Source organism: Carya illinoinensis, chromosome 6 (assembly GCF_018687715.1).
Source record: "Carya illinoinensis cultivar Pawnee chromosome 6, C.illinoinensisPawnee_v1, whole genome shotgun sequence".
NCBI classification, from domain to species: domain Eukaryota; kingdom Viridiplantae; phylum Streptophyta; class Magnoliopsida; order Fagales; family Juglandaceae; genus Carya; species Carya illinoinensis.
This window is the reverse complement of record NC_056757.1, coordinates 24,575,743-24,600,019: the sequence shown is the minus strand read 5'-3', so window position 1 is coordinate 24,600,019 and position 24,277 is coordinate 24,575,743. Positions and strand designations below refer to the sequence as shown.

At 36.3% G+C, this 24,277-nt stretch overlaps 2 protein-coding genes across 2 annotated transcripts; one reads left to right on the top strand and one right to left on the bottom strand.

The window, feature by feature from the left end:
• Nucleotides 1–1,098: 1,098 nt before the first annotated feature.
• On the bottom strand, nucleotides 1,099–24,270 carry LOC122313246 (phosphatidylinositol 3-kinase, root isoform). Its single transcript, XM_043128074.1, has 18 exons — nucleotides 23,864–24,270; nucleotides 23,153–23,249; nucleotides 22,423–22,519; nucleotides 20,455–20,613; nucleotides 20,097–20,306; nucleotides 19,240–19,418; nucleotides 17,882–18,029; nucleotides 9,353–9,448; nucleotides 8,716–8,851; nucleotides 8,476–8,597; nucleotides 7,816–8,010; nucleotides 6,929–7,099; nucleotides 6,583–6,720; nucleotides 5,382–5,536; nucleotides 4,754–4,897; nucleotides 4,463–4,610; nucleotides 4,195–4,378; nucleotides 1,099–1,427 (listed from the first exon to the last, which is right to left on the bottom strand). Exons 1-17 carry the CDS (start codon nucleotides 23,973–23,975, stop codon nucleotides 4,241–4,243), a joined length of 2,445 nt encoding a protein of 814 aa, XP_042984008.1. The 5' UTR covers nucleotides 23,976–24,270; the 3' UTR covers nucleotides 1,099–1,427; nucleotides 4,195–4,240.
• On the top strand, nucleotides 11,000–13,329 carry LOC122313247. The gene is made up of 2 exons (XM_043128075.1): nucleotides 11,000–12,820; nucleotides 13,099–13,329. The coding sequence occupies exons 1-2, from the start codon at nucleotides 12,220–12,222 to the stop codon at nucleotides 13,134–13,136; spliced, it is 639 nt and encodes a 212-aa protein (XP_042984009.1). The 5' UTR covers nucleotides 11,000–12,219; the 3' UTR covers nucleotides 13,137–13,329.
• Nucleotides 24,271–24,277: the final 7 nt, after the last annotated feature.

Genomic DNA, 24,277 nt, shown 5'->3' with positions numbered 1-24,277 from the left:
CGCATATTCAATTCCACTTGTTTCGAAGATTAGATTAAGATGCAAGTAATACTATCTACTTCACATCCATGTTCTGCATTTATTTGTTGCAAAGTAAACGGTATGTTCACCACACCTGGTTGCAAATGCATGCATACATACATAAATGTGTGTGTATATATATATATATATTAGGTGGAAGCAACGTGCAAAGCACGTTTGTCTAATTTTATGAAATGATTATTTGTAAAAAATAATATATATTTTATAAAAATTATTGATGTCACTTAATAATTTAAGGCATATTGGAGAAGATAAAAAAATTAGTTCAAAATATCATATAATCTAATACATATTTATAACATCCATAATTTTAGTAAAGATGTATACGAAAAATTTAATAAAAGTCTAACACAAACGGTAGTTCAAAATATGTGTCGTTTAATGTTTTTATTATAATTCATCAATTTATATAATCATGTAGACGATCAATAGAGACAACATTAAAATTCTTATTTTGCTGTTGGTTGAATCGATCAGGATCAACATAAAATTAAAACATAATCTTTTTATAAAATTTGTGGTATAATATTTTTTATATATAGCATATATATAAATCCTAAAATATATTTTAAAGTTGTTGGCCGAATTTACTCTTTCTTGATTAGCTCAAGAATCACGACCTTTGTCACGTGCCCATCATAGCAAGCCCACGTGTGGAATATGACTTAGTGGAAGCTACGTCCTACTACCATGGGAAAAAAAAACACTTTGATTAAACACACTTGTATTATATATTATATGAGATTTTTAAATTTAGAATACTCAATAATCTGATTTAATGAAACGTATAATACACATATATTATACTTAAGAATTCACGTTTTATGCACCTAATACACGTGCATATGTTAAGGAGAAAGAGAAAAATATAATAACTAATCTTTAATTACTTATTATTATATAAACTATTAAGTATTGTAATTATTGTGATTAATAAATCATATAACAACATTGAATGTTATCTCTCTCAACATTTGTCTTCATTCTATATGTCGATTACATTCACACGTATTTAAACAAACGGTGTTAACTTTAACGAAAAAACAAGAAAAACCGTTAAAACAAGATTTTCCGTTTCATACACACTTTTTATATATAGAAGATATATATTATACATATATAGTTGCAAGAGCATTACTATGTCCCCATACATTGCAATAAAGTTATATAATGCACATTTAATCCAAACCTAAATCATATAAAAAAGAAAAGAAAAGAAAAGAAAAGAATAAAAAAAAAAAGCACATATATTCATAGAGACCTCATTGCATCATCTCTGTTTGCTATTTCTTTTTTCTTTTTTTCCCCTTTTTCTCCATCCATGATGACACGCTTGTTTGCTGCTTCGAAAGCTCCCTACCATTCTTGAGATCGTTGCCACCAATCTGCAATTTTATAAGAAGCAGGGTCAGAAAGTCAAATTTTTATCACCAAGGGCGTTAATGTTTAGGGAAAATCACATTTTACCCTCCTAACATACCACTCTTTTCGCAATAACATCACGATATTAAAGTAATCACTTCACCCCAAACTACCACTTTTTCTATAATGTACCTCCACTTTAAGATCTGACCCAATTTTAATAGTTAGATCTTAAAGAAGAAAACAAATTGCATGCTAAATTCTAAGTTGGAGAGTAAAGTGAGAACTTTAGTAGTTTTTTACGGTCATTTTGCAAAAAGAGTAGTGAATTGAGAAGATACAATAGAATTTGCCTTAAAATTGAAAACATCAGAACAGCAGCAAACAATAAAAAATTAGATTTAAAGCAAAGGTTTCTGTCGGTCCCATAATAACAAACCTTTTCTTCCTGATTGGAGGTTAAGGGACCATAAAAAAGTTGCCGGACATGTTAAGTCAACTGCTTGAAAATCCACATAGGACCAAAGAAATGGTGAAAATATGGTACAAGAGGGAAACTGAAGGGCATTTGGAAGAACCTAAATATACTCATGCTGCAGATTCAGGAGGATATACAGATACAACTTGGTAGATGGTGATACAATAATAAGATGTCAAACAGCCTTGAATTGGTTCTTATACCAATGAACATGACAATCATGGTTCATCCAAAAAAAGCATCAATCACCAAACAGGAAACACAAATGACTATCATAATGCTCCATAGAGCTACTGAAGACAGTTGCCATCCTAATTTCTCTCCAAGTATGTCTATCAGAATCTAAACAGAGTACCGGCTGAAGAGCTGTTGAATCCAACCAGTCAATGCAATACCCTAACAAAAATTAGTAATATAAAAAGGTGACAATTCATTCGGTTATCAGTTCAACTCAGCTTACACTTGTACTTTCAGCAAAATATGCAAATTAAATCCAACTCAGAAAATTTTCCAGAAAATCAGGTTCATTTCCAGTTAACCTATTTCTAGGAGTGAGTTTGGTCCGGCCCGGAGAGGTTTTGTGGACTGGACCGGACCTATTCGCTCTAGGGTTTTCCCACCCTGGACCGGACCGAACTCCCTCAAGACCGGTTCGGTCCAGTCCTATTCGGTCCGGTCGGTCCATTCGGTACACGGTTGACTTCTAATGACATTTTGTTTAATACTTATATAATTATATTGTGATATATTTAATATATATACATATAGTATACTATTATATATATATATATTAGTAATACGCTAATACTATTAGTCTATTAGTAATAATACTATAACTAATAACTATATGTAATAATAGTAATAGTGATAACTATATATGTAACTATATGTAATACTAATAACTAATACTATTAGTCTATTAGTACTAATAACTATACTAGTACTGATACTATAACTAATAACTATATGTAATGATAGTAATACTATATGTAATACTATATTAAATAATAGTAATACTCTTATTACTAATACTCTATGTAGTTATAGTGATTTAATACTAACATATTACATATTAAGCTAACTATACTAATACTATTATAAATTTACAAATATATGATATATTATAATTTATACTATAACTTTTATAATATGTTAATACATTAATATATATACTAATACTATATATATTTTTTTGATCAGTTATACTAGTACTATATATTATAGTTAATAGTTATACATTAAAGACTATAGTAATACATTGATACTAAATATATATACTTATAGACTTATAATGATTTAGTTATTATGAATTTATGATTGGTATAACTATATAATTGTATTAGTATTAGACTATTACTATCTATCAAAAAAAAGTATTAGACTATTAGTAATTCAATTTGGCTATATTATATTAGTAATATTAGTTATGTTGAATCAGTTGGTTAGTATAACTATATTCTACATTATTAGTATTAATATAAATATTAGTATTAGTTATAACTATATAGCATATATTAGAAATTTAGAGTTGAGTCTTAGACTATATAATAGACTAATAGTATTAGTACAACTATATAAGTATATTGTATAGCTATATATTAGTTTTAATTATAGTGATTAGTATAACTATATAATAGTAGACTATTAGTATAACTATATATTAGTATTAGTTATACTGTTATGGTAATTTAGTATATTATAATTTATATATTATATTTATACTATAATTCTTATAATATATTAATATATACTAGTACTATATATTATAGTTATATATTAAATAATATAATAATACATTCATACTAAATATATATAGTTATATTTCTAGTGATTTAGTTATTAACTTATTATGATTAGTATAACTATATAAATTATATAATAGTATATTAGTATTAATAGTAGACTATTAGTATAGGTTACTATAGCTATTGTTGAAGTATTAGTTATAATGATTTAGTATAACTATATTAGTATAACTATAACTATAGTCTACTATTAATATTTTTTTATACCATATATAATTATATACAACTATTATATAAATAATATATATAAATATTTTTTTTTTTTTTTAATTTTCTATTCGGTTCGGTCCGGGGTGAAGAACCCCCGGACCGGGACCGGACCGAACCCTTTCGGTCCCTTAGAAATTGAACCGGACCGGACCGGTTCCAATTCGGTCCGGTCCAGTCTGGTCCAAACAGTACCGGTCCGGTCGGTTTATCCGCTCCGGACCATCCGATTCTCTGCCCTACCTATTTCAAAGAATGTGCAGAAACTGCAAACTAAAACAAAAATATGGTAGAAATCACCTGGCTATTTACAAAGGTGTCTATACAATCCAATTTCTTGCTCAGATCAGCGCCAGTATTGAGCCCACCGATGAATGGTCTCAACCATTTGAGGAAACAGTGCACTAACACTCTCGTTGATAAGATCCTGGAAAAAGTGTATGCACGCTTCATCATCCAAGTCTAAGCGGAACTTCTCCTGAAGCTGTATGGCATCGATAGAGTTCGAGTTAAAACAAGAAACACAAACACCTATGTACTAGAACGAAATACATGCCACACAACTCACCTTAAGAATGCCTTTTTCAGGATCAGAGGCTATGTCAGGAATATTGGAACCCGCCATTAGATGAAAGAGATTTAAAATAAGGTTACTAGATTTCCTGAGGATATTGTAGGCCTCACAACAATATGACTTGAACCTTGTATAATATTGACTGCAGGAGGAAAAAGAAATGAACGACTTAATTTCTTGTATACTGCTTTTGCAGCGCCAGACTGGGCCTCTGATGTCACAAATCCACGTGGAACTTCATCTAGCAAAGAGGAAAAAAGGCACCAAAGAGTTTCAACTATTTACCTTTCAGCTCCACCCATAGCCTCAACCATTTCTTTGCAGAGCTTCATTGGTGGTGGAAACGGCTTTGGATCTCGCCCAAGAATGAATCCAAAATCCACATGGAAAAGACGCCCATCATCTCTGAGGAGAAGGTTGTCGAGGTGCCTAGGGACAAAAGACACTGAATTAACAAATGAACTTCGAATTTTTATATTCAGAACTGTTCCAAGAAGTGGATCAATCAGCATGTTATCCTGGTGAAATATCCACGTCATTTCACAGAACAGACAACCAATAACGTAGTCTATGCATAAAGGAGCTAATAGCATTAAATATGCAACAGAAAAAAACTCCAAACGGAATTCAAATGTTGCCGCATAAAATATGTCCAATGACCTTGTATATTCTATAATTGATATTAACTGCATCAGTACTGCTGATAATTAAGTGTTGCAACAAAACAAGAAGATTTGAGACAAAAATAGTTCTATATTTCTAATGGATGTAAAATTTTTCACCCTATCATTTTCCCTCTTTATAAGAGAGAAGGAAAATGGGTGGAGGGATGTAATATGGGGAAAAAGTAAAATCACTGAAGTTTATACCTAAATCAAGTACCAAGATTTGAACACAACCCTTAAAGTCTCACCTGTCTCCAATGCCCAAAATATAAGTGATAACGGAGTAGCCAGCACAGCTTTTTATAAATGTTTCGAGGCAGGTGGCTGTAATGCCAAAAGGCCCATGCTCATCTGGATGAAATTTCTGGAGGTAGCTTATAATGCTACGATGCTCTGAGAGAATCTGGATGTAGAAGGAATGCATAATATGAACCCAGTGAACAGAACTTTCTATCATACAAAGGTATAGATTCAGGCAATCTATGACCTCCAGATCCAATTGCAAAAAACTAAACAAGGGTGTATCTAAAATAGGACCTGTGTAGTGTAACTACTAATCAACTAGTGCCATGCTTGTGATTAAGGTTCTAAAGTTACAACGCCTTTCCAAAGATAACCATTAGGAGATATATATGAAGTAATAATATCATCTAAATGATTGGCAGTTTATAAAACATGCGCATCTGTTTGGGTCAAACCATGCCAAGAAATCCATTGCCCAGCCCACCAAAAGCATAGCCACTTTCATAATCTTTAAGTACATATAGGACTGGTCTTGTCATAACACTTAGGCACAAGAGCTGCCACTCCATCTTTCAAATGAATCACAGCACCAATATGTTTTTTTAATGTATAATCAACACTAATAAGTTATTCAAGATTGCATTCAAGATTCCTCCATAAAAATAGATATTCTAAAGCATTTGCCTGTTTATGTTTGTTAAACAAAAACCAAGATATGCATTAAATATTATCCAATATATACCTGTATGTATAGGTATGTATGTATGATTAAATCATATATTCTAATAGTTTTTAATCAGAAGCTGAAGAATGTCAGGGTTGATCATCATGTATCAGGACTTACAGCATGTAAATCTAGTCGTCTATATGCCCTGGATCCTGCCTCTAAATAGTGAACATGGTTACAAAATTAGTAGAAGTTTGCATGTTTAGTAGCAATGAAGCGACTTTTAAACAAATAATGGTGTCGATTCTCTGTTAAGTGTCAGCAGGTTTTGTAAGAAATTGCATCACTTGCCCAGATAAAGTAACAATAAATAATTAAATGGAACCAAAAATCTATAACAAAAATTCTCATGTCTTTCTGGAAGCTGTTTTGCATAGATAGCAAATTTTTTTAAACTTATAAAAAAGGAACGATGAGCATTAATTGAACCATGCAGTGTACTTCTCATATCAATGAAGCATCTCCAAAGGTAATAATACCTGTGCTAAAGAACGTGATGGTATGAATTCCATCATGCCTTCGTCTTGCCCAGTTGCTAGCACATTATATGGAGTTAATTGCAGGTCGAGATTTTCCAATTTAAGCAACCGATCCATGAGTGATACCATTTGAACAACCTATAGGAACCAGATATCCATTAACCCAAGTCAATGGATGGCTGCTCATAGTTCATTTTCCTTTTCTAGCTTCCAAAACTTTCTTCATCTTTTCAATTTTCTGTATCTCCTGATATTCACCTTGTACTTCGATATTGTTTTTTTAATAAAATTTTATCTTACCTAGTAAGAGAGAGAGAGAGAGAGAGAGAGTATGTTTAATAGCTACCAATTGGTCTTGCCGAAGATCATCTCCCTTTTTAAATATGATTTTGCAACTTCCACCATTTGCTGTTCGGAAAGTCAGGCGCAAGGGATGCAATGCACTTTTGAATATTGATGATTCAGATGGCACAATACCAGTAATGAGGACATTTGGAGCCAGTGGTGATCGTATTGGCTGCAAAACGCAACAGGCCAACACATTTAATGTTAGAACTGATAAAAGTTTTGGAGCTGGGAATAATTGACTAGATAAAACAGAAACATGCTGACTAAGACTAATGTTGCCAATGAAGAAAGGTGACATCAAGGCCCCAAGTCCTGCATTGCCCAAGGCGTGAGGCACCAAAAAAGAGCTTACCTGAGTGAAGGCTCCCAATTCTAAGCATAGTTAGTATACATATAATAAACTAAAACCATGCAAAATACACTGCTAGGAATATTACTTATGTGAAAAAAACTGCACTTGAATATTATTATCACATGACCCTGTGACTACTGGATAAAGCTGATTTCTAAAATATGTGGATCTGCTTTTGTCCTTCATTGTTTTAGCATTTAGGCCCTTTTCTGACTTGATATGACACAGCAAACAACCCACTTTCCTTGATTTCTGGTTACGCCCGACAAAATTATCCCATGACTCAAGTTTAAAATCCATCTCACTACGGTCCATATTTGAAGTATTGGAACTTTAAAGAGGCACATGCTCAAGTGCCTAGAACTTATGCAAGTAACTAAGCACAAAAAGCAATCCTCACTAAATGTGCTTCTCTTCAAGGCTTAAGTGGCACCTTGGTTAACCTCACTACCCTTGACAAAACTAATTAAGCCTCAATAGGTTTAACAGATGACTTGAACAACAGGTAAAGGATACTTCAATCAAAGATATACCTCTTCAAAATAGGTAAGCTCACTAAGAAGACCAGAAAGCAGCTGTCTAAGCTTTTCAATCTTCTTCTGTGTATTACCACGTACATTTCTTACATCTCTCATAATTGAACACAATTGGGCAGTCAATTCTGTCTGACGCACCAAACTTTGCCACAATTTAAATCCATCTTCATCTCCATTTACACTGCCTGCCAACTGTTATAAAGTGGATAAAATTATACACTGCAAACAAAAACAAACTTAAACAATCTCAACAAGTAAACACTCACTTCATACCATCAAGCTTGATGTGACAGAAATGCATAGGGTATTACAACTTAATCAAAAAAGGACAAAAAAAAAAAATCATCGGGTAACACCACTTTAATAGCTCAGCTACTTGTGATAGGGAAAATGTTCCATGCAGAACAATCATAAATGACAATGAACACTCTTAAAAAAATATTTTCAACTTCAATCTTTCTTCTTTTTTATCAGTAAAGTATAATTTTCTTAACAAAAAAAGTAGGTATAGCCCAAGCAAACAGGACATATACAAGATATTTGCATGTTTCAAAATGTTACAAGCTAAGTTCTGAATGCAGATATAAAGATTTAAAAGAACTTTATCATCTAGAGAAAAAAAAAAAAATACTGAACTACTGATGTGATAACTCAAACCTTCATCATATTCTCTTCCAGAATCTCATAGGTACTGTAGAAACGTTTAGCATACGTAGGTTCATAAAGTTCCACAGCAACATACCAGCGAAGAAAGCTAGCAAACTCGCTATTGCGCAATGCTGTCAAAGTTCATGGGGAACTTCAGGTACTACAAACAATTTAACAGCAATGTGTAGCACTTGAACATGCATTCACACACCCACGCTCCCATATGCAAAATATACAAAGGGCACATACCACGTTGCACAAGGAAATGAGAGAGGCGAGATTTATCAGAACGCTCAAATCGAAGAGCCTGAACAAGTTGAAGTAAATAACACTGGAGTTCTTCATCATCAGCCCTTTCAAGAACGCTAACGGCATATGCACGTACCTGTGAAGACGGATTACAATTAGGAAAAACATGAGTGCAATTGGAAAATGCATCGCTAAAATGGAATGAAGACCTCATCTTGATCTTTGTTTCAGCTGTTATATGGATGTCAAGCAAGTACATTCAAATGAGCTTTCACAATAATCTCCTTAGTTCAACATGCGCCAATTATAAGGCACAGATTTTTGCTTTCAAGGAATAACTCACAACAACTGGTCTTAAGGTGGAATATCAAAGAAAATATGTTAGTACGTCAAAAAACTGTGATCGGTGTAGTATTCAATACTAGACTGTCAGTAACATGGCAAACAGGGTAACATCAATCAAAACTGAGCCCTTTAAACTATGAGATGAAGTGGTCAAATGAAATTAATAACTAAATGTACATGCATGCAAGTGTTCATAGCCATTCATAGAGAGAGTTGGAGAGCTGTATACTTTTTTCAACAACTAATTGACAAATTTATTAAGTAAAGACCACATCTTTCACAGGCACCTTACCTCTTCACTTTCAAAAACAGGAGAAAGAAGCTCCAGTGCATCACAAACATCAATCATTTCCCACCTACCCATCAATTCCAATGCCTGTTTTGCTTCCTGCAGAGACATCAGCATCAGCATGAGAATCTTGTAAAGCTTCATCTAACAGCTGAGTACCCAGTGCATAATCTTAGTTTGAATTTGTATCCAGTGATATTCTGTGGCTCCTGTTTTCAACCCATGTGATCCCCAAGATAACATATTTGAAACATTTCCGTACTTGATTGTGGGGGCATTCACGAGGGTAATAGATATTTCAAGTTTGAAAGTAAGTGGCTGAAAGTTAACGGCTTTGTGGAGAAAATAAGGCTGTGGTGGTCTTCGTGTCTCTTAGAGGGCTCACTAAGCTTTATTTTGGCTCGGAAACTCAGAGCATTGAAGAGGGATTTGAAGATGTGGAATGCAGATTTCTTTGGACATGTTGATACTAAAAAACGATCCCTTTTTGAGGATTTACAGGTTTTGGAGGGTAGGGAGATGAGCGCTTCTCTGTCTTAGGAATCTTGCAGGAAATTAGCTATCACTTCAGAGATTGAAAATGTGCTTTTAATGGAAGAAATCTTGGGAAAGAAATCGAGAGCTCTTTGGTTGAAAGAGGGGGGACTGATGCACTAAATTCTTCCATCAGGTGGCTAATTCTCATCGTAGGAATAATGCGATTGAGATGCTTCAGGTCGATGGACAGGTTTGCTCAAATCATGATGCTATTAAGAGTCATATTGTCTACTTCTATCCAGATCTTCTTATAGGAAATTCCCTTGAAGAACCAAACTAGATGGCCTTCACTTCGAGACTATCAATCATTCAAGCTGTATTTGGTTTGAGAGACCTTTTGAGGCAGATGAGGATTTTCAGGTGATTCGTGGGATGGCTAAGGATAAAGTCCTGAGTTCATATGGGTTCTCTATGGCTTTCTACCGTGATTGGTGGGATGTGATTGGCGAGGATATTATGAAGGTTTTTCACAAACTTTAGTCATTTGGAAAATTCAAAAAAAGTCTTAATGCAACTTTAATTGCCCTTATCCCTAAGAGAATTGGGGCAGTGGCAGTAAAGGATTTTTGACCCATTTGTCTCATTAATGGGATGTACAAGATACTCTCAAAGGTCCTCGCCAACCGCATGAGCGTCGTTATGAGTGCCATTATATCAAAACCCCAAAATACTTTTGTGAAGGGAAGACAAATTTTGGATTCGGTTTTTTTTGCTAATGGGATAGTAGAATCAATGCAGGAATACCTGGGATCCTTTGCAAACTAGATATAGAGAGGGCATATGATCATCTTAACTGGGATTTTTTGTGTTATTTACTTGGAAGATGTGGCTTTGGGGAAAGATGGATTTCATGGATTAGGCATTGTACTCCTACTATCCGTTTTTCGGTTTTGGTGAATGGTGAACCGGAGGGATTTTTAAACAGCCCTAGGGGATTAAGACAAGGGGACCCCCTCTCCCCTTTTTTGTTTGTCAATGTTATGGATGCACTCATTATTCATATGTTGGGAGCAGCTGTTAGTGGAAGTTTTCTTTCTGGTTTTTCAGTTGGAGGTGTTAATATTTCTCACCTTCTCTTTGTTGATGATACTTTACTTTTTTGTGAGCCAGATTTGTCAATGGACAGCTTTGCTGTCCATATTTATTTCCATATTTGTTTCATACTTATTTACGTGATTTACTCTTCCGTGTAATTAGCTTAATATTTGACAGATTGTATAGGAATAACCGTAGCATATACTTAGCTCTTTCCATGTATAGAATTCCTTGTACAGTTTATATAATAGAGAGAAATCAGAAGGCCAACCATTCGGCCATTCATCCTTTGTTTCACTTATCTTGACATGGTATCAAGAGCCTAAGGTTCTTGTCTCTCTCGGAATTTTTTTTCTTGGTCTCGGCTTCTCTCGTGTTTTGGTATTTTTGGTGCCCCGACGTCCCAGTCTTTTTTTTCTCTCTCTGCTTTCTGGTTTGGTGTTTCTCGGCTAGGTCTGTTTTATTTGGAGTTTTCGGCACTTTCTGTCTCTGGTTTGGTGTTTCTCGGCTGGGTCTGTTCCATTTGGTGTTTTCGGCACCTTCTGTCTCTGGTTTGGTGTTTCTCGGCTGGGTCTGTTTCAGTCTTGGGGATTTTGGCCTTGCTGTTTGCTAGTTCTGTGCTTGGTTTCGGCACCTTCTGCTGCATCTCTTGGGTTCGGTTCTTGTTTCCGTGCACTCTTCTGCTTCTTCCTGGTTTTCGGCGCAAGTTTCTGGTATTTTTTTTGGCACCTCTGTTTGGTTTGATTTTTTGGAAGTCTGTATCTTCGTGGCCCTCGCAGAACACTCGTGGCATTTTTTTTCTCGGCTTTTGTGATTTTTTTTTTCGGTACCAGTTTATTCCCTCCTTTTATTTCGATTTATTTTCTGCCATTTTGCTGTCTCGAGTTCCATTTTTTTGTTTGCAATGGACTCTGCACCTGTATGTGTCAAGTTTACTGGCAAAAATTACTCTACTTGGGCTTTTCAGTTTGAACTTTTTCTAAAGGGAAAAGATCTTTGGGGTCATATTGACGGTACCGATGTCGACGAACCATCCACTTCTGACAAACCCAAGACTATTCCTTCATGGGCTGTTCTTGACGCTCGGATTATGTCTTGGCTTCTTGGTTCGGTGGAGCCACATATTGTTACCAACTTGCGGGCACATCGCTCCGCTCAATCCATGTGGAATTACTTGAAGACGGTTTATCATCAAGATAATGATGCTCGTCGCTTTCAGTTGGAACATGCGATTGCCATGTTTCAACATGGTAGTCTTTCCATCCAAGACTACTACTCGGCTTTTTTGACTCTTTGGCATGGAATATACCGATTTGGTTATAGCGGGTGTTCCTGTTGCCGCTCTTTCGACTATTCAGAAGCTTCATGAGACTAGCCGGCGTGATCAGTTTCTTATGAAACTGCGCCCGGAATATGAATCTGTTCGCTCCTCTCTACTAAATAGATCTCCTGTTCCTTCTCTTGATGTTTGTTTTGGTGAGTTACTTCGCGAAGAACAACGTCTTAGTACTCAAGTTCTTCTGGAGCACTCTCATGGCAGTTCCGGGACGACCACTGTGGCTTATGCTGCCCAAGGACGAGGATCCTCTATGACTTCTAAAAATCTGCAGTGTTTCTGCTGCAAGGAATATGGGCATATTGCTGCCAATTGTCCTAAAAAGTATTGTTCTTATTGCAAGAAAAAGGGTCACATTATCAAAGAATGCCGTATTCGTCCTCAGAATCGTCAGGCCCAAGCTTTTCAGACTTCTGTTACTGTTCCTTCTGCAGCAACTTCCGTAGCTCACGACTCTTCTTCAGGTGCTTCTTCTGATCTTGCACCCTCTGCCGCCACTTACTGCACCCCTGAAATGGTGCAACAGATGCTCATTTCCGCTTTATCTGCGATGGGTTTTCAAGGTAACAATTCTACTACACTTTGGTATGTAGACTCGGGAGCTTCTAATCACATGACGAATACTCCCACATCTTTGTGTCATGTTCGGCCCTATGCTGGTCACTCTGCTATTCAGACTGCCAATGGCAGTTCTCTACCCATAGCTGCTGTCGGAGATGCCTCATTTACGTTTACTAATGTGTTTCTTGCCCCTCAGCTTTCCACGAATCTTATTTCTGTTGGTCAATTAGTTGATAACAATTGTGCTGTTAATTTTTCTGGTGATGGTTGTGTTGTGCAGGACCAGGTAACGGGGGAGCCGATCGCGAAGGGACCTAAAGTGGGGCGCTTGTTTCCACTATTTTTACCTGTTCCGTCATTTTCTCCAGTTTCTTCTATTAAGTCTTTTGCTTGTAATAATGTTCCTGATCTAAGTATGGTGTGGCATCGTCGTTTAGGCCATCCCAATACTCAGATCCTATCTCATGTATTGAACTCTGGTTTCCTTGATAATAAAAAATGTTCTTCTTTATCTTTTCAGTGTGATTCTTGTAAACTTGGCAAAAGCAAAATTCTTCCATTTCCTTTGCATGCCAGTAGAGCTTCTAGCTGCTTTGAGCTTATTCATAGTGATGTTTGGGGACCTTCCCCAGTTAGTTCACATGACAAATTCAAATACTATGTGACTTTCATTGATGATTATAGCAGATTCACTTGGGTTTATTTTCTTCGTTCTAAATCTGAGGTTTTTCGTACTTTCACTGATTTTTTAGCGTATGTTGACAATCAAATTTCTGCGACTATTAAGACTTTACGTACAGATTCTGGTGGTGAATATTTGTCTGAGTTTCAGGCATTTTTGGCTTCTAAAGGTATTATTCACCAACGTTCATGTCCCGCTACTCCCCAACAAAATGGAGTAGCCGAACGCAAAAATCGTCATCTTCTTGATGTGGTACGTACTCTTTTGTTAGAATCTTCTGTTCCATCCATGTTCTGGGTTGAGGCTCTCAAAACTGCTACTCATTTGATTAATCGTTTACCTTCCCAAGTATTACAAATGGAGTCTCCCTATTTCCGCTTGTTTGCTCAGCAACCTAGTTATGATAATCTCCGTATCTTTGATTGTGTATGTTTTGTCCATTTACCTTCTCATGAGCGACATAAATTATCTGCTCAATCTGTTCGGTGTGCATTCTTGGGATATAATGTGTGTCAAAAGGGATTTGTTTGCTATGATCCTACTTTACATCGTACACGCATTTCTCGAAATGTTATTTTCTTTGAAAATCAACATTTCTTTCCTGTGTCATCTGTGCCCTCTTCTTCTACTGTGGTCCTTCCCTCCTTTGAGCAGCAGCTCTCAGATCTTCATCATGTCAGTTCTCGCTTTAAACCAGGTATGGTGTATACGAGACGCTCCTGCTCACAGTCTCTTCCGGTGGCTAATTCGATATCTGATCCTAACATACACCAGCATCAGTCAGTTGCTGCACCTCCAGAGCCTTTGGTACGTCGCTCTTCTCGAGTGTCTGTACCCTCGGATAGGTATGGGTTTTCTTCTGGCAATTCTGTTTCAGCTCTGACTGCTGCATTGTCCAATTTTGATATTCCTACATGCTACTCACATGCTGTCAAGCATGACTGTTGGCGACAAGCTATGCAGGAAGAAATTGCCGCTCTAGAGGCCAATCACACCTGGGACATTGAGCCTTGTCCTTCCACTATAGTTCCTCTGGGTTGCAAATGGGTTTACTCAGTCAAGGTTCGCTCTAATGGGAGTTTGGATCGTTATAAAGCTCGGCTTGTTGCTCTTGGGAATAATCAGGAATATGGTGTCAATTATGAGGAGACATTTGCTCCTGTGGCTAAGATGACTACTGTTCGTACGATTCTAGCTCTTGCTGCTTCCAATGATTGGCCACTACATCAGATGGATGTTAAGAATGCTTTTCTTCATGGGGATCTTAAAGAGTGTATTTATATGAAGCCACCTCCGGGATTGTTTCCCTCTCCGACCTCCAATGTGTGTAAACTTCGTCGCTCTCTTTATGGTCTCAAACAAGCTCCGAGGGCCTGGTTTGATAAATTTCGAACCACTTTATTAGAATTTTCCTTCAAGCAGAGCAAGTATGACACTTCATTATTTCTTCGGAAATCGGACATGGGTATTGTTGTCCTTTTGGTTTATGTTGATGATATTGTGATCACTAGTTCTGATTCTGCTTTACTTGTCCAGCTTAAGACTCATCTCTCAGAATCCTTTCATATGAAAGATCTTGGGTCTCTCACATATTTTTTGGGTCTTGAGGTGCATCGTAGTTCCTCGGGTATTTCACTTAATCAACACAAGTATGCTAGTGATTTGGTGGCTACAGCTGGACTGCAGGAAGCTACCTCTGTCGATACACCCATGGAGTTAAATATCAAGCTTCGCAAAAAGGAGGGTGACTTACTTGTTGATCCTAGTTTATATCGGAAATTGGTGGGTAGCCTTGTCTATCTCACCATCACTAGACCAGATATTTCTTTTGCTGTACAGCAAGTTAGTCAGTTTCTTCAGACTCCTCGTCATCTCCATTTGGCTGTTGTCCGTAGGATCATACGCTATGTTCAAGGCACTTCTGCCCGTGGCTTATTCTTTCCTGCAGGAAATTCTCCCCGTCTTGTGGCTTATAGCGATGCTGATTGGGCTGGATGTGCTGATACACGTCGGTCCATCACTGGTTGGTGTGTGTTCTTAGGTGATGCATTGATCTCCTGGAAGAGTAAGAAGCAAGACAGAGTTTCTAAGTCCTCTACCGAATCTGAGTACCGAGCGATGTCTCTTGCTTGTTCCGAGATTATTTGGCTTCGAGGATTGCTTGCTGAGTTAGACTTCTCTGAGACTGATTCTACTCCTTTACATGCCGATAATACAAGTGCTATTCAGATCACGGCCAATCCTGTCTATCATGAGCGCACCAAGCATATTGAAGTTGACTGTCACTCTATTCGTGAAGCCTTCGACGCTCGTGTTATCACTCTTCCCCACATTTCTACTGATCTACAAATTGCTGATATCTTCACCAAGGCTCTTACTCGTCATCGACACTGCTTCCTAAGTAGCAAATTGATGCTTGTTGATCAACCCGCCTCAATTTGAGGGGGGCTGTCAATGGACAGCTTTGCTGTCCATATTTATTTCCATATTTGTTTCATACTTATTTACGTGATTTACTCTTCCGTGTAATTAGCTTAATATTTGACAGATTGTATAGGAATAACCGTAGCATATACTTAGCTCTTTCCATGTATAGAATTCCTTGTACAGTTTATATAATAGAGAGAAATCAGAAGGCCAACCATTCGGCCATTCATCCTTTGTTTCACTTATCTTGACAAGATTGTGGTCGGTCATATTCAATATTTGAGGGCTCTATTAGTTTGTTTTGAAATTGTTTTGGGCTTGAAGGTGAATCTTTTGAAGTCTGAAATGGTTCCTGTGGGTATTGTGTGAAATGGTTCCTGTGGGTATTGTAAATAATGTTCGGGGATTGGCAAATATTTTGGGCTGTAAAGCTTCTTTGCTTCCATTGAAATACCTTAGTCTCCCCATTGGGGGCAGCTTTTAAGGTGAAATCTATTTGGGAGGGTGTGTTAGAAAAAGTTGATAGAAGGTTGACATGTTGGAAAAGAATTTATCTGTCAAAGGGTGGTAAGAGTAAATCTTATCAAAAGTACTTTATCTAACCTCCCTACATACCTTCTTTTGTTATTTCCGTTACCTGCAACTGTGGCCTCTCATATTGAGAAATACTTTTGTAATGTTCTTTGGAAAGGTATTGGGGAGAAGCCAAATTTAACCTTATTGGTTGAGATAAAGTTTGCTCTCCGATACTTTGTGGTGGCTTGGAGGTGCGTAATTTAAGGATCTTTAATAAAGCACTTTTGGGGAAATGGTTGTGGAGATATCACTAGGGAGGAAAGGGTTTGTGGAGAGTAGTTATAGATTCAAAACACAGGAGTATTAGGGGGGTTGGTGTTCTAATGAAGTCAGGGAGACATATGGAGTGGGGTTGTGGAGAAATATTCATTTCGGTTGGGAGAGGTTCTCCAACTTTTTCAGATTTGCAGTTGGAAGAGGCTCTTGCGTTTATTTTGGGCATTATGTTTGGTGCTAGGGCTCTTAAGCATTTTTTTCCCACTCTTTACCATATTTTGAGTGACAGAGGCCGTGGTGACTGACTTGTTGGTTTGTTCCAATGGTTCTTTCCATTGGAATGTCAGGTTTTTTCGAATGGCTCATGAGTGGGAAACAGAGTGAATGAAAATCATGATGCTCCCATACTACGGTCCCACACTGCTGCTTAGGATGAAGGAGAATAAGAGTACTACAAGAGAGAAAAAAAAGGTTTGGAAGTCTATTTGGAAAAGAAAGGTTTTGTCAAGTCAAGACTCAAAATCATACTTCGTTCCCTTGGAAGTCTATTCGGAAAAGTAAGGTGCCACCAAAGATTGCTTTCTTTGGCTAGACAGCATCTCTTGGGAAAATTTTGATGTTGAATAATTTGCAAAAGAGAGGTCTTGTAGTAATGGATTGGTGTTATATGTGTAAGAAGAAAGGGGAGTCAGTGGATCATCTCTTACTTCACTATAAGGTGCCAAGAACGTTATGGGTGGAAATATATAATAGAACAGGAATTGCTTGGGTAATGCCCAAGAGGGTGGTCGATTTGTTTGCATGTTGACAAAGATGTAGGGCCAATTCACATACTGATTATTGAGGATGTACGGAGGATGATTCCTCGTTGTATCATGTGGTGTTTATGGATAGAAAGGAATGGTCAAAATTTTGAAGATAAGGAGAGTTCTCCGGATGAGCTAAGAAGTTTCTTCTTCCACACTTTATTTCTTTGGACATCCTTGTGTACTTAATGGAGCTTGTTTCAATGACTTTCTTGTATCACTTTCTAGCTCCATATTATGTAACTAGGTGTATGCTGTTTGTATATCTACCGTGTACTTGGGCTATGCCTACTTATTACTATCAATAAAATGTTATTTTACTTAGCCAACAAAAAAAAAAAAAAAAAACAGTTTACCTGAACATCACTCCATTCAACACATCGGAGAAACTTTGTGAGAGCCCTTTTCTCAGACATCAATGAGAAACGGAATTTCCATAGTAGCTGCCTTTCATCTCCACTCAAAGTCCTTGTTGGTGGGTATTTCAATATTCTTTGTATTGACCTTCAATAACGAGTATGAAAAATGATATACCCTCAACCTCTTTAAAAATAAATCAAACAAAATGATGTTGCAAGATATAGCTAATAGTAAGAAATTCAATAACTCAAAAGATATTCTAGAAAAACAGGAAATGAATACATTGAAAAATCCAAATGTAGCTCCAGCAAGATCCAAAATCATATGGATTTCACCAGATGCAATGTGCTTAATTACACACAACCCCAGAAATATCCTAAACCATTGATTTTTTAGAATTCTATCTTATCACATGTGGGTTTTTAAATGCAATGTATATTACTTTTTAATCACATTTTTTCCTTCTAATTTGAAAACTTGAGAGAAGAAACTTTTTTTTTTTCAGAATTATATATTTGGAGAAACATTTCATGTGCTCCAAGTAGGCTTGACTTCTGGTCATGTGCAGGTGGATTCAAGATCTATTAGTTCATGACTATATTATTCTTACTATATAAATTCAGATTCGGGATAGACAATTTGAAGGTCTAAGGCTGCTTGGGGAGTTTGAACCCCAATTTCAAACAAGATTTGTCCAGACACTTTTTCAAAAATAGAAATTGTCAGGCTAATCACAAACGAGCAGACCTGGACATTGCTTACAAAATTGGTCCCAATAGGAAATTATTCAGAATGTGTAGAAAAAGGCAAACGTAATAGCAAAGCAATGATAACTTTATTAAGCACTTCAGCATATATAAAAATTTAAGCTCAACATTTCTATAAGGTATTCAAGTCAAAAAGCCAGAGTGAAATCAGTTTAACTTACGCATAGTAAATCAAAAATTTGCAAGTTCTAAAATATTAACATGGCAATCATTAGGTTAAAAATGATTGGCCAAGGCAAGGCTGATTATCAAACTAGTCCAATCAAATTTGCAAGAGTAAATATTAATGAACATATTCACAATTCTTCTTGCTCACGGTTTAGGTTTACTACAACAGAAATATTAGCAGAAAAAAAAAAAAAATCTGCAACACAAACTCATCATTTGCTTCATAGCTCCTAGAATCAACAACAATCAAATCAATTGAAATTGCAGCAGACAAAGAATTTTCCATTATGATCCAAGTGAGAAAACATAGAATGGCTATGGAGGATATTGTGAAAAGGAGAAGCAAAAATAAACAATAAATTTCAGATTAATCAAAGAAAAGATTCAACTGAATCTAGAAGTACAAATTTCAAGCTTACTTTCTCTCATTAGAGCTTGGCTTAAGATCCCTGTCAATAATACCACGAGCTAAACTCCTAGCAAGCTTTAGTTGCTTGTGCTCAGAAGGATTTATCTTTCCGACTTCTGGGTCCCAGACATTGACAATTTCATTTGTTGAAGTTATAGGAGATGGTAATAAGAAATTTGCTCCTGATTCCTACATTTCCAATAAATTAAAATCACTACGTATCAAAAGTAAAAGCCAAATGATAATTGCTACCATGTATAAATTTTGCCTTTGTATTGCCTCTAAAATCTGACATAAACGCTATTATATACATGCTGACAAAGTACTGCAGTCAAAACCTGTGTATTTATTTTTACAAAGGATTGAGTTCAAAAGTGCCTACAAGTTTATAATGCCTACTTAGGTGCTCATGGAATTGAAAAGGGGGTAATAATATGGGAAATTACGAGGATCTTCTCCAGCTTTGTGTTTGTAACTGCCTAACACTAATACTACAATCTAAATGATAAAGAAAAGAAAGAATCTCCATTGCTTAGTTGATTTCAATGGCTTAGATTTTCATGATTTTCTTATCTCCATTGCTCCTACTTAGCTAGGGCAACTATACATTGTACCAGGCTTTTGCCTTTTCTTTGATTAATATAATATATTTACTGATCAAAAAAAAAAAGAGAGAGAGAGAGAGAATCTAGAACAGAGTAAAGGGAAATAAAATTGCAGTGATTCTATCAGAAAAATGCAAACGCTTGATAAAAGTAAATTTATGAAATATACAAAAAGCTGCAATCAGTCCATGTTAATGTTTAGTCAAAAGATAGTAAATACTATCAGGCAGTAGAAATTTATAAATGTGCATAACAGCACTACCTGAAAGACAACTTGATGTTCAAAGCTAGAAAAATCAACAACCACGTACACGTGAGAACCTCCATTTTTTGGGCTTTCACGATCCTTTATTCTGTCCATAGCTTTAAATGTGAGGCGATCAAGCCAATCAACAGGTTGAATCTGTCCCCTCTCATACTTATTCACAAGCTTTTCCAAGCGCTCCAGCTCCCCACGCTCATGCTGTGGGACCTGTAGAAAGATAACCCAAAGGATAGAGAAATGGATCAAACCGTTTCATAGAACTACAAATGCAAAGAGCTAGAATGTCTTATACTTATAAAAAAAAAACAGAGCTAGAATGCCATATCCTTAATTGCTAATGACGTATTTAGAAAACCTTTCCAGGAGTAGTTGTAGGAAATGACCCATCTGCTTCTTTTCCTGGCCAAAGCCTAAGCTTTTGCCTCCCTGTTTTGAGTTGCATTTTGCTATTAAATAGAAGAATTGTTGCTCCACCAATCAATCCTTCATCTTTTCCACATGAAACATCCCAAACCTACATATTCAGTAAGGTTGAGGAAAAACGCTTAGCTACTAGGAACATATAAAAAAATTAAACCTAAATACACTTTTCGCCTATAGCTACCAGGTGTAAACCAATTTCCCTCCCAAACTAGGGCCAAAAAAAAAAAAAAAATTTATAAGTTTTTTTTATTAAAAAAAAATCAACAAGCCGTTTGGAATTGCTCAACCAAACTCAACTCCAACTTTGTTTACCCAATGAGCCATTTGTAAACACAAATTATAATTGATTATTAAACAATACAACTCATAAAAAATAAAAATAGATTAGACTCCTATTAGCTCGTACAAACTTGTATACTTCATATTTTTCATTTTTCACAATATAATTTTTAACTTTACAACTATATCTTAAGCATTTGAAAAGATAATTAAATGAAAATCATGTTTTTGATACAATAAATGTCGTTTAACTCCTATGGATATAATCATCGATATATAAATATATAAACTAACAAAAATTTTAGAAAACCCATAGTTGGTTCATCAAAATTTTTGAAGTTATAAAAGATGATACAAACAACTTAATTCATCAAAATTTAAGTAACTCATAAATAAGCTCAGGCTCATTTGAAAGACAAATAACCTATTTGTGAAAGAAAAACTCTGAGATAAGGTCACGCTCACTCATTTCAAATAAAATTAAACAAACAAAGCTTGACTATCTACTAACTAAAACTCAACTTGTTTACACCTATACCGCCTTATAACAACTCATTCCTAGTTAGCATTCCTGACCTCATAAGGGAGGCGGTGTTACAACAATAAACTACCAACATTGATACATCACACCTTCAAACTACTAGGAGCTGGAAAATTGCACCCTTTTCCAAATCTTACCATTAAGATGACCAAAAATAAGTAATGTGGCACAATCTTAGCTGCAGGATCCTAACAAACAGTGCTATTTAACATTCAATTGTAGTTATGGGTGTAACATGTCGGTTTTGATAGTTAGAGATGCAAAGTATAAAATACCTTATAGTTTAGGAGTGAAAAGAGTTATTTAATCAAAGCAAATAATGCATACATATTAAGAACAAATACAATAACCAAGATATAGAATTTGCCTAAGGATTCTTGTGGTTCCAGAGGATCTAGTTACAGGAGAACCAGGAATGGAGAGCTTCCCCCCCCCCCCCCCCAATTTTTCCGGCCCGGATCTTTGGTCTTAAGAATGTTGGTTTTAAGAATGAGTAATTGCCCTTCACCGACCCTTACTGCCCAACCTTAGAATGGACGGCTAATGCATTCCACTTATTGAATAGGGTTCTGTCGTTAGTCTGCGATGCGGAAGGCATCCTTGGGGTGATCTCATAGTTCCTACAGCGTGGAGACGATGGCGTGATCTCGTTTCTTAGATGAGTTGAAGAGATTCTTTGTTGCCACACTATTTTCCTAGGCTTCTGTCATTGTTTGTGATGAGGACAGCTTTCATAATTTGCTTTTATCCATCTCTAGTGCTTAGTGGTTATTAGGTGTATTCTATGTATATTTCTTGTGTACTTGGGTGATGTCTTTTAATATCAATTTACTTATAAAAAAATGTATCACCAAGCCGTATAAGCATTGACCATCAATAGCTAACATATTTTCACACTACTAATTGCTCAACAATGTAACAAAGCATTGCACGTATGTCAGAATTAAACAACTAAACTGAACAATGCCTTGGCCTAAATTATTCAGTATGGCTACATGAGTCTGAAACGAATATTTTGGTAGGCCCTGGACTTTATAGTTTGTAGGTACCAAATACATAAGCATATGGTTGCCAACTTACCGTTATAGCAAGCTGTGAGTGAACGGTTAAGTCTCGATATTTAGTGCTCAACGTGATCAGATCATTCCAACAATATGGTGGTCCAGTTGATTCCAGCCTGGCACAAAAAATAAAACCTAATTAGTATAAGACAGTGATACAGTTGACATGTGTGTACGTGTGTAGTATGTGCCCGCGTGCATATGTAGTGGTAGAGAGCTGCAATAAAAATCAGTTGATAGAAGAGTGAAATAGCATGATCTCAAATGTGAAAGAAAAAATAAGCAAAGAATTAGCCAAATATTAAATCCTTCAAGAGCAAAGTTTTTAGCCCTGTGAGATCTTGCAACCTACCAATTTTATAACTAAAACTGAGAAAACATAAGTTAAAAAAACAACAGTTTCTATAATACAGAAAATCCAACTAAGCACGCAAAAGCATTGCTCTTGTATATGTCCCATATAATTGGGCTTTTGCCTATTCTTTTGATCAATAAAATCTTGTTTACAGATCAAAAAAAAATAATACAGAAAATCCGACTTTCAGAGAGTGCAGCAAAACCCACTTTGTGAGGCAAAAGAGGAGGAAAGAAAAAAGAAAATTAAAACATTCAATATAAACATCCTTATGCATGTGTGTGCCTGTGCATTTCTGTTTCTCACATCTGGCCATCTGATATAGCCCCTACAACAAAATTGAAAGCCTCTTTGTTCCTGAAAATCGAATGCAAGAACATAATTCAAAGAAAACCTTGTTCTCGTGGGGAGGCCAAATGGAGCACCATCAATGTATAATGCGCATTCGACATATAGCTCTGCTCTTCTCTCCTCTGTTGGGGCATCAATTTCTGCAGGAGAATTGAGTATGATGTGGCTTAAAATGTATAAAAATGTAACTTTATTTCTTTCATATCACTGATTTATAGCAGTTTAACCCTGATTGTCACCCCAAGCCCTTTGGGCAGCATTCCTTTACCTAGGGGAAGGGGTGTTACAGATTTATAGCATTTTGAAACTGATTTGTAGCATTTTAAACTGATCTTTGACTGAGACTATGAATGATAAGAGGTCGGTATCACTCTCGTTGTGCGTACGATTGCACAACTCAAACCACAAGGGTAAAGCAAATAAAAAAAAAAAAAATGCAAGTTGATATCAATTATAAAATGTCTACACCTGGCTATTGAATTTGCCAGATATCACGTTTAGCAATTTCTTGACTGATTTTTTTGCCAACCCACTTTCACATCTCACACCACTAACTGGAAAGCGCATAAAAGGCTAAAATTTCAACGAGCCCACTAATTTGGGAATCCCGCGCTCTGAACATTCCAGGATTCCTTCTAATATTTTCAAAATCCTGTCTTGTAACCAAGCACACAGTACTGGAAGCTTCAAGGAATTTTATGGGTAAAAGGAAACGGAAGAGTAATGATGTAATTAAAAAGGAAGAAAAAGGCACCTGAATTAGGAGACTTGGTAGGGAGCAAATTACCCTCCAACCTCTCGATGCGAAAAGTTACTGGAAGATTGATGTCGCAGGATAAGAAGAACCGGAACTCGGTCCCGCTCATAACTTCTTCTTCTAGCCTCTTGGGAATCGCAGGGTTGGAATTCTGAACGATATGGTTAGGGTTTGCGTGGAACGTAAGTAATAGAATCTCTATAAGTTCAAATACACCCAACAACAGCCATGACCCGGACACAACGCCTGAGCTCCATTTCTCATATGAGAAAAACTTTACACAGGACCATCCGTTTTTCCTCAAACAATAGTCTAATGATAGAGTGCCACCTAGGTGTCACACCCAAACTATAGTGCGATGCGGTTCACACAAAATAAATTTCCAGCTTTTTCGGTCTTTGGCACTCTGCT

Coding starts and splice junctions, on each gene's coding strand:
- LOC122313246 (XM_043128074.1), bottom strand. CDS start 23,975: ATGAGCGGGACCGAGTTCCGGTTCTTCTTATCCTGCGACATCAATCTT. Junction 7,100..7,815: donor AGCTTACCTATTTTGAAGAG/GTATATCTTTGA, acceptor TGCGTTTTGCAG/CCAATACGATCACCACTGGC. Junction 4,611..4,753: donor GCTATGGGTGGAGCTGAAAG/GTAAATAGTTGA, acceptor TTCCTCCTGCAG/TCAATATTATACAAGGTTCA.
- LOC122313247 (XM_043128075.1), top strand. CDS start 12,220: ATGGAATATACCGATTTGGTTATAGCGGGTGTTCCTGTTGCCGCTCTT. Junction 12,821..13,098: donor ATCTGCGATGGGTTTTCAAG/GTAACAATTCTA, acceptor TGTGTTGTGCAG/GACCAGGTAACGGGGGAGCC.